Below are 16,295 nucleotides of genomic sequence, written 5' to 3'. Positions count from 1 at the left end.
GAAGTAGATGTAAGTTTTCACACAAAGGGACTCAACCACAACTACATCCCTCCTGCACTTCCTGCCTCCCCTCCCACCCCTGGCTTCCCAGCTTCTCTAGAACTTCACCCAGTCTGGATCAAAGAACAGATATGCAGGCGTTGTCGTTCCCCCAGGGGGTCATGACTTACTCTCACAGGCTGGCTGGCTCCCGGCCACGCGTGTCCCAGGCACCTCTTCACCGCTGTCCATGACACACCAGCAGCTGCCCTGGGCCTGGTCGCATTGCACTAGGGAAAAGCCCCCGTCCTCTGCCCTGCAGGCTGGGACATAGCCTGGGCCGACTCTCCTGGAGAGGACTCCACTCTTGAGCACACTGCAGAGGCTTGGGCCTGACACAGAGACAAGCCAGATGGGCTGGGGACTCGGTGCCCACTCCCTGCTCAGATGCCCAATCACCCTCCCCACCACCCACGGCCACCCTCAGCCCACCTGCCTGCAGGGCCTTCCAGAGGTCTGGGGCTGCCTGCCCACCAGGAGGTTGAATGACAACAACGCAAAGACTAGGCCTGGCTCAGGTCTGTACTCTCTCCCCTCCACTGCCTGCCCTCAAGCCGCTTAGAGTCTTAAAGGAGAGTTAACAAGTAGGTAAGCCAGTATAATTTTGTGAAATAAAGGCAACAATAGTGCAGTGTAGGAGTCTATGGAGGAAGACAGAGGCCAGCAGAGGCTTCCTGGAGGGACAGATGTGTGGTCAGAGCAAGAATTTGTCAGGTGGAGGGTGGGGGAGGGGATAGACAGACATATTGCAGGTGGCACAGCCAGAACGCGTGAAGGCCCAGGTGGAAGAAAGCGTCTTCCTTTTTCAAAAGTCTGACCAGAATTTATCACAACTGCACCCTGAAGCACAACTGATGGAGAGGAAAGAGAAGCCGAAGAAGACACACCAGAGCCAGATGCGCAGGGCCCTCGAGCCATTCCAGGGAGCTCGAGCATGGCCCTGAGGATGATGGGAGCATTTACGGTGTTTAGGCAGAAGAGGGACATCTGCACATTGCCCTTTGGGGACATCACCTGGGCTTCACTACGGAAACCAGATGGCAGGACCACACATCCGGCCAGCCCTCCAAAGCCCTAGGGCCCCCTTTGATGGGGACCAATGCTGGTTTGCACTTCTTAGACACAAAGCACAGCCTACTCCCTCTCACGTTTGCTTCTCCCAAGAAACTGCAGAGATGGGAGAATATTGCCCCTATTTCATAGATGAGAAAACTGAGGCATAGTGAGGTCAGTAGCTGTGCCCCCACAGCTATGTAAGCGGTAGAGCTGGGACATGAAGCCAGCTCTTTGGGCTCCATGCTCAGCGCCCCGCAGAAGAGGTGAGAAGCCATGCCAGGAGGGGCTGCCACTCACATTGGGCACTGCTGTTCGAGCCAGGCAGCAACTCTTCTCCTGATGCAGGGTCCACACACCAGGTGCCAGCATCCGATGCCTGCAGCCTGGCATACTCTCCTGTCTGAGACAAAGCCGGGGTCATGTCAGTCACTGTGGGCAAGATGCTCTAGTGGCCAACCTGCTGCTGACCGATGTCAAAAGTGTCCCTTCCAAAACAACAGGTGATGGCTTCTCCAGATGGAGAGATGTGGAGGTGGGGAGAGGTGCTCTCCTGTTCCCAGCCCTTTACGTGCATCATTTTATTGATGGCTACAACAGCCTCATAAGGCATGGACCACGGTTCTACCACTTTTGGGTGGGGGAAACTGAAGCTCTCTCAGAGAGGGAAAGTGGGGCAACGCCTCATAGCTGGTGAGTGAGAGGCAGGTCAGGTCCGGGCCCAAACATCTAGACCCAAAGCCTAGCCATGCTCCTGGACCAGCCTCACTAATTCCAGAAATGATTTTGACAAGTACTAGAGTCCTCCACAGGAACTGGCCTTGCAAACCACACCTCAGAGTGCCTCTAAGCTCCACTCTGTAATCCCTTTTCCCACCATGGGACATTGTGGCTTCTACCTCTCCTTCTCTCTGTGGAAGTATCAGTGCCCAGGAAGGAGAAGCAGAATTGCATTCCACAGTAGGTGCTTTCCAGCCAAGATTTAAAAACTGAATGATATTGACTAATTTCTCTATGAAACTATTCTCAAGAGGGTCCATGTTTACAGTACCAAACAATAATAAGGAAACTTTTGCTTAGCACTGTACAGTTTCATGAGTTTCAACACTGCTGTTCCATCTGCTTCTCATCAAGTCTTTGGAAGCTGAGCAGAGTGGGTGGTGGTGTTCCTACCATCCTATTTTAGAAAAAGGACACTGAGCCCAGAGACTTCCCTCACTTGGCAAGTAAGTGGTTAAGTTCTGGGCATAAATTCGTTCTCTAGGAGCTCTATATCAGTACTTGCCTGAATTATGAATTGTTACAATCACCCCGGGAGCTAGGGAGTTGTCCTCTGTGTGTTGAGAACCTGGGACACAGTAAGCATAGGGCCTTGGCCAAGATGCCTTTAGGAAAAATATGATAGCATGTTTTGTTTATTTTTCAAAGAGTTCTTATGAAAGTTATTTCCCTGGAGTCTCAAAACAATCCTAGCATTAGGTAGAACAAAATGTGGCCTGATCTTATGATTAAACAAAAGAAACTGGGACACAGAAAAGGTAAGTAAATGGCCCAAGGTCACAGAACCAGGTTCTAGCAGGCCCAGACAAACACTCAGGCTGAGAACGTTATGTGAGCTTTTAACTAAGCTGAATGTATTGAACAAAAAGAAAAATCATCTTCGACCAGCAGGGACAAGTCCCGGCTCCAATCCTGTGCTTCCAGACCCTTACCTCTAGGCAGGCTGGAACGAACAGGTCTTTTGGAGATGGGTTTTCTTGGGATCTAGCCTGTTTCCAACTGGAAAGCAGCCCACTGGTTCGAGATTTCTCGCAGGTTGTCTGGCCTGTGGGAGAGAGAGGTGCTTGTAAAGGACTGGTCGTGTCAGCCAAGGGAAAGAGGGGATCCCAGGCTGACCCTAGGTTTCAGGGTCATGGGCCTGGGTGAATGCAGGTGCTCTTCATAGAGAGGCAGAACCTCTGAGGACAAAGACTCATGTGGGACATGCCAGCTTTGAGATGCCAAGTGGACTGTGGATTACACATGGCTGAGCCTCAGGAGAGGGGTTGGGGCTGCAGGTTCAGAGGTGAGGCGGTTGCTGAAACTACAGGAGTGGCTGAAACTGCCCAGCAGGTGTACAGAGGGGGAGAACCAGGGATCCTTCAACAGTCTCAGCTGTTTCCTTCCACCTGCAAAGCTGGGAGCCTTCCAACTAGGAAGTGCCAAGGTCGGCGCAAGCTTGCAGGCCTGGGGACTTGGGAAATGTGTCTGGCTGCACCCGGGGCCTGGCTGAAGGGCTGGGTCGTGGAGTCTCCAGTGGTTGGGCAACCACAGCTGACTAGACCAGTGATGCCCACCAAGGGGGGTCAGGAGGAGAACTCTGCAGGCTTCACTTACACTGTGGAATCTGCAGAGAGCGGGCAGTCAGTGAGGCAGGGATGAACCCTCCTTTCTCATCTACACACCAGCAGTGCCCTGGAAAAAAGCCAAGAGGAGAACACTCAGGAATGGCACTAGGGACTTACCCTGGAGTGTCCCATGAACAACTTTTCTTCTTCACTCATAGCAGTGCAAGCCTGGTCGCCTTCTGTCCCCAGTCTAGACCCCCAGTTGGACATTGTCCACAATCACTCTGATGCCCCCAGTAACCACCCACTTGTCTTTCAGGCTGGTGGAAGTTCCCTGCTCCTGTTACACAAGTGAGATAACTGGAGGCCAGAGAAGCTAAGGAATTTGTCACCAGCTGCTAAAGAGGAGCCTAAGAGTCCAGCTCACTTGCCTCCCAGTGTGGGGCTCTGTCCTCTAAAATAAAAAAGGGGTGTCACTTGGCCACCTGAAGGTGCCTATCCCTCCTTACCAGTCCCGGTGTGGCACTGCACAGGCTCCCAACTTCCAAACGCATCACACTGTGGCATGTAGGGGCCCGACCGCAGAAGGGCGGATGCTCCAGCCGAGTCGTCCAGGGAAAAGCGGCGTCTCTGATAGAAGCTTAAGGCTGGAGTCAGGGAAGGAGAAAAGCAGAATACGACCACCTGCTCTGTGTGGGCTCTGTCGCTGAGAACAACCACATATGTCCTGGTTCCAACATAAGGAGGCCTTCTTATTTATTTATTTGACAAACATTTCAACCCACAGTATTACAAAGGCTCCTTGCACAGTAGGCAGGCACTCAACAGATTGTCCTTTAAGAATAACACTTAGGCTGAAGCTTGAAAGAAGGTTATAGTAGACCTCTACAATAACTTCCATACAGAAATCAGTAGGTCAGTGAAGTGTCTTCAGGCACATGAGATAATAGTAATAATAGATAGGCTCTATACTCATATGTTATGTGCCAGGCACTAGCTAAATACATACCTTAATTAATTTAATCCTCACAGCAATCTAGAAGAAATGTCATGTTATCCCATTTAATGGATGAGAAAACTGAGACACAGATGGATTAAGCAACTTAACCAAGGGTTCACAGACAGAAAGGGGCGTGGTTGGCCTTGGAACACAAGTGGGCAATCGACGTCAGCTGCCCTCATATGTTTCCCTACCAAACTCCTACAGTTTCGTTTTTAACCCCTTTGAAACTTTGATATCCACAAAAATCGTATCAGATCTTCACAGCAGCTCCATGAAGCCAGAACTTTTACCCCAGGTGAGGACACAGAGGCTCAATGAGGGAGGTTATATGATGAACCACTGGCCACCCCACTAATGAAACTGCATCTGTCCTCAGCTCTTGCAGGCCCCGACACACTGGGCTTTGCACATGGCTTTCCCCACCACCAACATAGTACATAGTGTTCCCATTTATTGTGTTAGATTTGCCTCCTCCGCACTAGCATTTAAGCTCTTTGGTGCAGAGATTAGTGTTTATTTTGCATGTAGAGGAGTGTCTGGCTCATAGCAGGCACTCAAGAAATCACCGATTGGGAAAAAAGCATGAATGAATGCATGAGGGAGACAGAAAGAAGCAAGGGTGGGCAGCAGGCGGGACACACATCAGTTTGGTGTGGGTCTTACCAGGCCCAGTCTGATTGGCCCTGACCACCACCCTCCTCCTAAGTGGCCATGAACTGTCACCTGAGCTCTTTCTCCACCCCTGCTGGCGCTTGGGGCAGGTTGGGGTTCCTCACCAGGATCCTGGAGGGAGAACGGGAATATCTAGGGCAGCACTGTTGGCAGTCACCTGCAGCCCATTGGGACAGTTCTCCCCACTCCCCACCTTTCAGAAACAGGCTTCATGGCTCCAAATGGGAGAGCTTGCAGATACAAGGATGCCACCAACTCACAGTCAGAGCCCATCTGGGGACACCAGGACCGACCTCTGAAGCAGCCCCATACAGTGGACAGCGTTCTGGAGTCTGCCAGGCCTCCTTCTGAATCCCAGCACTGCACCTCCTAACTGTGATCATGAGCAAGTTGCCCAACCTCTCTGAGCCTCAGTTTCCTCATCTATGGAATGGGTCTAACACTCACCTAACAAGACAACTGTGATATTTACATCAAAGGAGCTGATAGGCGTTAAGCACCAAGTGCTTGCCAGACACAGCTGTGTGCATTTCCTCCCATAGCCTTCGCCACCCTCATTAGGCCCTCAGACATGGCTACCATGTTCTAGTGGCCAAAGGCACTTCGCTCTGGGCCCTCAATCCCCAGACTCTCAGGGAAAAGACCAGGCCTGGTCCTCTATGGTCCCTTCCTCTTTTCTCTACAAGCTCAGACATGCAAAGCGGAGCATGTGGCTACTTGGATAGGAACTTCTCGGCTCGACTTCTGAAGAAAATGCCAACATGCCATTCAATGACTAATCTCAACAGCACCAGCAACGTTGCCTCCCCTTTCTCGACATTTCCCTCCCTGACCAAAGCAGTCACAACTGAAGGAACATCAGTCCCACTTCTCTCTTTGATTACCTCAAATCCTGTCTTTGTACAAAAATGTAAAACAACACGGTTCTTCCCAAAAGCAGAAGTCTCCGAGTCTCTGAGGAACAGAGAAAAGCAGTGTCCAGGCATAGGATGAGGGTAGTAGACGGAAGAGAGAGAAAGAAGGGAGGAAGGAAGCAATAAGGATGGTTAACCACCAGCTACTGAGCTCTTTGTAGGTGTCAGGCACTGTGCCACGCACCAGGGATATAGAAAGAATAAGACATAGTGCCTTGTTCTCCAAAAGAGATGTCTGGTGTGAGAGAGAAGCAGGAAACAAAGATGGCACACATGAGATTGTCACGTGGTATTAGGAGAACAAGAAGATCACTGAGACCCAATCCCACGCTGGCCATAGACAACGTGCAGTGCCTGCTGGAGTGGATGGGAAGGCAGGGAGCTGCCCTCCTGCTGGAGGGATTCTCTTTGACTTGGAGCAGATGTTGTCAGGGGAGGACTGCCTTGCTGTTTGGTGACTCAAGCCCAGAAAGCAAGACAGGGAATCAGCTGAGACCATTTGACAGGGATGGGGATCCTGAGTAAGATTCAAAGACAGATGAATCATTTGTCCTTGTCAAGTTGATGTGGGGTCAGTGAGAAATCTTGGAAGGGACCTGTTCTCCTGCTAGAGCAGCTGTGAGGCCATGGAGGAAAAACAAGTGCTCTAGGATGAGGCAGAGCTAGGCACCGACCTCAGCAATACCTGGAATCTGCCTGGCGGGGAACAGGAGAGATGAACTGGAGGACCAGGTCTCTGGGCTTCCCATCCAGGCCCACTGGTTATCACTTGTGTGAATTCGGGCAAGTGACTTAACCTCAGACTCCGTTTCCCCATTTGCAAAGAATTGTGGATGGTGATTATACCGTCATTCTCCTGGAGCTGTCAGAGGATTAAATGTGAAGATCTGATAATCTACTTAGCACAGTAAGTGCCTGCTCAAAGGTGAGGTTAGAATATTGTTTAGCTGGCCGAGGACTGTGACTCATGCCTGTAATCCCGGCACTTTGGGAGGCCGAGGCAGATAGATCACTTGAAGTCACAGGTTCAAGACCAGCCTGGCCAACATGGTGAAATCCTGTCTCTACTAAAAATGTGCAAATATTAGCTGTGCATGGTGGCACACACCTGCAGTCCCAGCTACTCAGGTGGTTCAGGTGGGAGGATTACTTGAGTCCAGGAGTTCGAGGCTGTGGTGAGCTATGATTGTGCCACTGCACCCCAGCCTGGGTGACACAGCAAGACTCCGTCTCAAAAAAAAAAAAAATAGCATATTGTTCAGCTGTTATTATAGACCAGAGGACTGCAAGCTCCCTGAGCTTATGCCTCTGTTGCCTGCAGGTAGTAATTCCTGCTTTTTGGAGTTACTCTCGGGATCAGATGAGATCAATGTGTCATAGTTCCTTAATATTGAGGCTTCCTCTCCCCTCCCGCTGTATGGTGTTCCTGAATCCCTGGAAATGGAGGGAAGCTTTGGAGCAGGCCATGAGGGGTGTTTGAGCATTCACGGGCTTGGGTCCCTCACATTTTAACAAGAATATTGGCTTTGTGGGAGCGGCAGGTGCCATCTGAAACCTGCCCTAGGATAGATTCGCTGGAGAATTAAGGAGCATTTTAGAGATGCGTGCAGCATTCCAGCTTTGACTGGTGCCCCCAAACCACTTTGCCTTTTCCTTCCCAAGAACCCATCAGTCTGGTAAAGCCAAACCACAAAGTCCTAAGGATGACTGAGGAGAGACGAATTTAAGCTCCTGCTTTTCCAAAGCGATGCAGTAAGAAAGCTGAAGGGCACCACACTCACTAGACTGAGCCGCCAGGCGAATGGCGTAATCACTCCCGCGCAGAAACTGCTCCGCGAAAGCCTCCCGGGGCGGGAAGAGCGGAGGAAGGCCGAGGTCCTCATTCCTCAGCCGGATTCCCTTGGCCACCAGGAAACTCTCCCCCGGAGGGAACCGAGAACTGTTGGAAGCTGAAACAATATCTTCCGTTTCCCTAATGAACTGCAGTACACGGAGCTTCGCTTCCTCACAGGAGCCAGGACCTAGGGGAATAAAAATAACACAGATGGACTCACTCACCACGTGGACCTCCCTCTGACTCCCATGAAGCATGTGTGCCCTCACACACACACATACACACCACACACACACACACCACACACATACACACCACCCCCCTACACCACACACACACACCACCCCCTCACACACACAGATACATACCACACACACAACACACACACAACACACCGCACACATACACACCACCCCCCATACTACACACATACACACCACACACATACACACACCACACCACACACATACACACACCACACCACACACATATACACCACCCCCCCACACTACACACATACACACCCCACACACACCACACCACACACACACACACAACACCCCCCCACACTACACACATACACACCACAAACACACCACACACACATATACACACCATACACACAGTATGCACATACAGATCACATACACCACACGTACACATACACACACACCACCCCCACACACACCACACACATACACACCACACACATACACACACACCACATATACACACCACACACACTCACTCACATACACACCACACACACACCACACTCACCACACACATACACACCACCCACACACCACACATACCACACACACACCACACATACACACACAGATACACACCACACACAGACACCCTCCACACATATACCACACACATGCATGAACACCACACACATACACACACCACTCAGACACATCACACACCATACACACATACCACACACCACCCACATACACACCATACACACAACCACACACATACACACCACACACAGTACACACACATCACACACAGTACACACACACCACACCACACACACATGCACACATGCACACCACACACACATACACCACATCACACACATACACACACACCACACACATAAACACACACACCACACTCATACACGTACCACACATACACACACAACACACACCTACGCACATACCACACACATAAACGCACACACCATACACCCATATAGAAATACACACACCCCATAAATGCACATCACACACACATACATAAACACCCACTACACCACACACATACACACACTACACAATACACACCCACACGTGAGCACATTTTTGCCTCAGCTGTTTCCTTCGCAGCAGCTCTTTCCACAACCTGGAATGTTCCTTGTTTTGCCTCCACACTCTCATTCAGTCACCATTTGTGGAGGACCCACTGCATAAGATGAGTAATAGCTCATACTCGCTCCATGCTGGGCATCATCCTGAGCACATCTACACAGACAATCTAATTGATGCAACAGTCCAATAAAATATTCTTATTCTCATGCTACAGATGAGAAACTGAGGCATGGAGAAGTCATATAATTTAAACAAGTTCCCAGCTAGCAAGTAGCTGATTCAGAATTTCAATCTAGACAGTCTCACTCTGGGAATAGTGACCTTGACTAGCTGTCTCTAATGAAGGATAGACAGATGATGGATGGATGGATGCATGGATAGATGGATGGACGGAGGGATGCATGGATAGATGGTTGGATGGATGGGTGGATATCAAAAGTTGAAGGGAGGCACTGTAGGTTAGCAGAGAGTTATTCCTGTGAAGAGGAAAGACTGTGGCACTCAAAGACCTTTGTGTTCAATTTTTGGGTCATTTATTAGTTGTGCGACCATGGATAATGCACTTAACTTCTCTGAGCTTCAGCCTCCTGATCTGTGCAATGGGAAAAATTGGGGCATCTAGTCCACGGGGTTTTGTAATGAGTCTTTTAAGTGTTGCAGTTGAAGTGCTTGGCACAGCATCTGGCACATGCTGTCCTTGGCAGTGTCACTTAGCAAAATCCACCCTCGCCAAATTTACTTCAAACATCACATTGTGAATTCAACAGTGAGGGTGTCACTGGATTCTTTTGAGAACATGGGATCAACAGAAAACTTTGATTTCCAGAACTTGAAGTTATTGTTTTCTTGTTCAAAAGGATATTATCAAATAATTTATTCTATTAATCCCAGGGATTTTGCATCTCTGAAGCAAAAACTCACATTTAAAAACCTTGACTTGCTCTACATTTCTTCCAGGATAAAGTGAAAATCTACAACTGGGCACATAAGATCTTTTAAAATCTATCCCCAGCTGGATGCAGTGGTTCATGCCTGTAATCCTAGCACTTTGGGAGGCCAAGGCAGACAGATCACTTGAGCCCAGGAGTTCAAGACCAGCATGGACAACATGGTAAAACCCCGTCTCTACAAGAAATACAAAAATTAGCTGGGCATGATGGTGCATGCTTGTAGTCCCAGCTACTTAGAGGCTGAGGTGGGAGGATCGCGTGAGCCTGCAAGGTTGAGGTTGCAGTTAACTGAGATCATGCCACTGCACTCCAACATAGGCAACAGAGCAAGACCCTGTCTCAAAAATATTATAATCTGTTCCCAATTTACTATCCGCCTCCTCTTCTTTCATTCCCTCCTGCGTCCCCTCCCCTCCTACGTCTATAACCTTTTCTCCACCTCACTCACAGCTTCATTGACTCAGTGCATGCTATTTCCTCTGTCCCAAAGGGCCTGCCACATCTGTGCCTGGACAAACCCCTCTTAAGATTCATCCCAGTAGTTGGGGTCAAGCTAATCTTTACCCCAATCTTCAATGAGTTAGTAGCCCCTTTCTCTGAGCACCCTCCACCGCATTCTCCATGTACATTATCTCTGTTCCACCATTGCCATTTATTACTTTCCTGATAACATCCTTGGTTTCCCCACTGGTCTCTGAGCTTCTCAGAGCAGACACCATCCTTCAACTGACTGTCTTCCCATCATACAGTATGGTGCACACAGTAGGCAGTTCATAAACGCATATTAAATGAAGAAAGCAAAATTTCAAACAGGCCAGAGATAGCAATGCAGACTCAGACTCCTAGAGGCCCGAACCATCACCCGTGTGGGTGACGCATGTAGGAAGTTATTGGTCCCTTCATTACTCACTATCAACTGTATTAATCCAACCATCACTTATTAAGTACTTCCTGTGTGCCAAGTCTAGCACTTTACATCTATTACTTTTTGTAATTCTTCCAACAAGCCTTTGAGGCAGTTACGTATCGTAACTCAGATTTTACAGATGACTCTAAGACTCAAAAGAGCCTCTCTTAGGTCACAGAGCAGTACATGGTAGAACCATGGTACAAGACAGCTACTGTTCTGTCCTTCAGGCCAGTCCTCCTCAAGCTTTTGGCTGCATTGAATGCCCCTGGGAATATTGTAGAAATGCAAGTTTTGATTCAATAGGTGGGGCCTGAGATCCTGAATCTTTAACGAGTTCCCAAGGTGAATGCCAATGCCGCTGGACCACACTTTGAGTATCAAACCCTTTCAATAGCATACCCTTATCAACAAAAGAGTTTGAATATGCACCCTCCCCAAAATGGGTATTTCTTTATAAGGCATGTATACATACTACTAAAATAATACACTACATGAAGATTTTTAACTGTTTCAGCTGTTAAACATTTAATTGCAAAAATGAAAATATTAATAGAAATGTGAAAGGAAGATAGGAAATACTGAATAGAGATGGAAGTTCTAACATTTTCTCCCTAATGGATGATCTTGTATCCAGTCTCTTGTTACTCAATTAAAAAAAAAAAAAAAAAAAAAAAAAAAAAAAAAAAAAGGCCAATTACTCCAAGTCTAGTTCTAACACTCTATCCAGCATTCAGACTAAGGTAAGACTAGTCACTAAAGTAATCCCAGCACTTTGGGAGGCTGTGGCGGGTGGATCACCTGAGGTCAGGAGTTCAAGACCAGCCTGGCCAACATGGTGAAACCCCATCTCTACTAAAAATACAAAAAAAAAAAAATTAGCTGGGTGTGGTGGCAGGCACCTGTAATCCCAGTTACTTAGGAGACTGAGGCAGGACAATTGCTTGAACCTGGGAGGCGGAGGTTGCAGTGAGCCAAGATCGCCCCATTGCACTCCAGCCTGGGCAATAAGAGCGAAACTCAGTCTCAAAATAAAATAAAATAAAGTTACTAGGTACTTTTGGTATCAACAACTCACGCTCCTAAAATTGCATACAAATAGGACCAAATTTAGTCTTAGATAATTTAAAATTATAGGAATGTCCCCATGTAAGGGACCTGACCACTGGTATGGAGAATGATTCTACAAATACCACAAAAATAAATAAGACTTCTTATCTAACAGCCAGGCCAAGATCAATGTGTTAACCTTGAGGGTTCTATTGCTAGAACTTGACATTTGAATGGAGAATCCTTGCATTGTCATCTCTGGGCTGTTCAAAATGCCAAGGGTATTACTGTTCTCATCACATGGTACTTTCACCCGACATTTAAAAAACCCAGTTGCTGCTAAAGCCTAAAATTTGGCTAATATCAAAATAGTCTAATGGATTTTAACATTACTCAGGAAGGTCCACACAATATTAAACTTGCAAAGAATGAATTGAGAGATTTCACTGAACAGCTGTCATATCACCTATAATATTAGCAATGGCTGGTTAGAGAGATTTGGATTTGGTGATAACAGTGTTGAACATGTCTGATTGTTCTTTCAAACTGCTGGCACAGCTAAGGGGGATAAGGCATTTTAACTGAAACTCAGTGTCAGCTTCATTCTATTTATGGCTCGTATATCATAGCTTTCCCATAAGTCTACCTGCCACAAAGCTGAATGTATAGACCTCAATTAGCGGCTCTCCAATCAGCCCCTTAGTTAAATCCTTCCAAATCAATTAAAGCCACTTCAGGTGGCACTCTCCTGAGATCTGCGCATTTAGCAGCATTCTGTGCAAGTAGCAGGTTCACTGTAATACTCACTGGTCAATTAAAAGGTACACCTAACATAGGAGCGATTACCAAACATTAACCATAGGAGGACAAGGGCCAGGTCATCTCCACTTTCATAGCCTTCATCAGCTCTAAGATGAAGATGCTTTGCACACAGAAGACATCCAGTAAAAATCTAAGACACTGATTGAAGTAATCAATTATATGGAAGTTTTAAAATATGCTGTATCAATCTTGCCAACACCTGACTGTGTTGATACAGGGAAGTCCCTTCCCCTCTGTGAGCCTTGGTTTTCTCAGCCATCTCTAAACGCCATTCTAGCTTTGACACTCAATACCCTCCCACTAGACATCCTTTTTTTATATGTTACACACACAAACACACACACATTTAACTCTTCATATGCGTTAGCTCACATGTTGGGAGCTTGCTTGGCTCAGCCCGCGTTCCTTCCAGTTCCTGGCCAGCCTCATCCACACACCAGCAGTTCCGAAGGTCGAAATGTGCCAAAAGAGTGCTGAAGTCTGAGTAGGACCCCGGGTATTGGCTGAGTTGGCCATTTAAGATCTGCCAGAAGAGGTAGGGCTCCAGGAGGACATTCTCCCTGGGCTGGGGCCGTTTCCCTTCCAGTGCTGCTAGTGGGACATCTTGCAGAGAAGGGTATTGTGACAGCACCGGGAAGACACCTTGCTGGCCAGCTTCATACAGACTTTGAATAAAGAAACTGAAGTTTCCGGAAGCTGCTTCTCTGTAGCTCATGATCTTCACTAGCAGCTTGGCAGGCGTCAGATCCTGGCCCTTGTTCTGAGCCTCCCATCGTTGGTACCACTCGAAGACCTGCTCAGGAGGCCCATCACATTGCACTTGTCTCCACTGCCCATCGGGACTGCACTGTGGGATGTAGGTGTCGGAAAGGGTGGGTAGCATGCTGGAGTTAGAGAGCAGGGCCTGCACCGTCCTGAGGAGAGCTTGCTCAGCCTGTAATTGACAGGGTGTGGGGCCTGGGGCGGAACAATGAGCAGGTGTTTCAGTTTAAGAAATTTAACAAACTGGAAATACCAAGATAAAACCACTTAACTGTCCAAACTCCATCTAAAACCTTATATAGCCATAGAAATACCATGAAGCTTAAATTTGTAAATAATATCTAGATAGGCATTGCCCCATGACTAAATCAGCACCATTGACATCAGTTGGTGGTCAGCACTGCAGAAATGTGGCAGTTCTTTAAGGTTAAACAAATCTCCCTATTTACTCCTAGGTCTAATTAACATTATCTAGGCATTCCTGGATAATTTTTAATATAAGCAGTCAATTTTGTCCTTAACTGAAGTGTAAGCATTGGCCAGGAGTGGATTTCTATTACTGTACTGCATTGGGTCAGGTCCTAAAGAGAGACTAGGGAACCTACAGATTGAATACCCAACAGACTTACATTTCTTGGGCTTCCCTATTGCACTTCGAGTTCCAGGAATGGCCTGACCCTCAGCATCAACACAGTAGCACTCTGAGTTGAAGCACTGGACAGGCAGGAAATGTCCCTCACTAGTACAGGCAGGGACAAACAAGCTGGAGCCAGCAGGCTGGCTGCCCATGAGGCTTTGCATGCGAGCCCTTTGCTTTTCACAGTCTGTGGGGCACCTCGGCTGTCCACCTCTGACTCTTGAGCCTGGAAGCTCTTTGCCCCAGGAATTCACACACCAGCAGTCTCCGGCAAAGCACTGGACATCCTCATAGCTTCCTTCTGTCGTGCATGATGGGACAAATAGCCTTTCAGGTGTCTGCTCACAGGTCTGGGAGCTGAGCACCATTTCCATCACATCACCTAAATCTCTTGCCACATCTTCAGGCACAGAGATAGCATGTTGCAAGAAGAGAAGGAATTCTGGAAGCTCCAGGAGAGAAGCAAGGAATTTAAGGGCGTTTTGGTTCTCTCGTAGGTTAATTTCAAAGCCAAAGCTGCCCACCGTTGGCTTATTCATAGTACCATCCTTCTTAGCAGCTTCAGCGGTTCCTGTGGAAGAATTTGAATCTAATCCCACAGAGAGTGGCTTGGCCAAATCTTCTTGTCTCCCTCCATTCAAGAAGCTTGCAAGACCAAGTTGCTGGAAAAATTGACTGAAGTTAAATGTGCCTCTTGTGCCAAGGGCTCCAGACAAGTTAAACTGGCCAACATTCACCAAAAATTTCCCTCCAAAAAGGTTTTGCTGGAGTCTCTTTGGGTTGGTGGTAAACTGAAGGGCAAGACGAGCCAGCCCTCGGGAGGGAAAAATTGCTCGGATGGCTTCTTTGAGAAGACTTTCTGAGACAGAAAACTGTTGGCTCTGTCCCTCCACCATTGGGCGGAGAAGCCCAGAGTCCACAAAGAGCTCCTTGATCGTGGGTGGGCAGGATGTGGCAAATCTGGCTACTCTTGGAGAGGCCCATCTTTTCTCTGGGGAAGAGAACAGGTCGTGCTGGCTGAAGTAGCCTGAGGTCCCAAAGTAGAGTCTCGACAAGGCCTGCTGCCTTTTGGAGGCACAAGATTGGCTTTCAGCTGCATGAGACAAAGTGAAATGGGAGAAAAGGTTTTAATGTCACAAGCAATCCTGAGACAGCTCCTCAGATCTTTTAGGTAGTAAGAAGCCAGAACGTTCAATGAAGGACACCTATGTTAGAAACCACTTTCTTCTCTGTGTCATTTTATTTTTTCCTTTCCCCTGAGCTGCCTTTGTGGGGCCATTTTGGAGGTGTGACTTTTCCAGTTGGCATGACCACTCCCCCAGCTCTAACTAGAGGTTGATCCCTTCTAAGGCAAGTCTTGAAAATACTGGCTCACTTTCTGAAAATCTGACCTCACTTGCCAATGGTACTCAGGTGAATAGTGTCCCCCCCACACACACAGACATGATGTTCATGTCTACAGGGAACCTCAGAATGTGATTTAGAAATAGGGTCTTTGCAGATGTCACCAAGTTAAGATGATGTCATACTGGATTGGGGGGGCTCTAAATCCAATGACTGATGTCCTTATAAGAAGGTCATGTAAAGAAACAAAGATGCACACAGGGAAGAAGGCTGTGTGCAGACAGAGGCACAGATTGGAGGGAGGCAGCCACAAGCCAAAGACACCAGGGATTGCCAGCAACCACCAGAAACCAGGGAGGGACAAGGAAGAATTCTGTCATAGAACCTTCAGGGAGAGCATGGCCCTGCCCACACCTTGATTTCAGACTTCTGGCCTCCAGAACTAGGAGGGAATAAATTTCTGTTGTTTTAAACCACCTGGTTTGTGGTGACTTGTTGTGGCAGCTCTGGGAGACTAGTACACCACACATTCCTATGTGTATTTAATGAAATGTTGTCTTCCAGCATTCTCTCGTTGGAATTCTCAATAGACTTTAATGCCTCACTATGTGCTTTTAGTATGGCTAATTCCTCCTTGGGAGTAGTCTTTTCTA

The 16,295-nt window shown here is 47.9% G+C and overlaps 1 protein-coding gene across 1 annotated transcript in view; it reads right to left on the bottom strand.

The window, feature by feature from the left end:
• TG (thyroglobulin) overlaps positions 1-16,295 on the bottom strand; it is a 276,418-nt gene that overhangs the window by 241,957 nt on the left and 18,166 nt on the right. The window contains exons 9-16 of the mRNA XM_024251255.3: positions 14,291-15,391; positions 13,272-13,856; positions 7,790-8,029; positions 3,929-4,066; positions 3,469-3,546; positions 2,805-2,917; positions 1,393-1,495; positions 171-371 (exon numbers count right to left, since the gene is read on the bottom strand). Of these exons, the coding sequence (XP_024107023.3) occupies positions 171-371; positions 1,393-1,495; positions 2,805-2,917; positions 3,469-3,546; positions 3,929-4,066; positions 7,790-8,029; positions 13,272-13,856; positions 14,291-15,391 (2,559 nt within the window). The remainder of the gene's footprint in view (positions 1-170; positions 372-1,392; positions 1,496-2,804; positions 2,918-3,468; positions 3,547-3,928; positions 4,067-7,789; positions 8,030-13,271; positions 13,857-14,290; positions 15,392-16,295) is intronic.

This window comes from Pongo abelii, chromosome 7, assembly GCF_028885655.2.
Source record: "Pongo abelii isolate AG06213 chromosome 7, NHGRI_mPonAbe1-v2.0_pri, whole genome shotgun sequence".
Taxonomy (NCBI): Eukaryota; Metazoa; Chordata; class Mammalia; order Primates; family Hominidae; genus Pongo; species Pongo abelii.
This window is presented reverse-complemented; position numbering and strand designations above follow the sequence as displayed.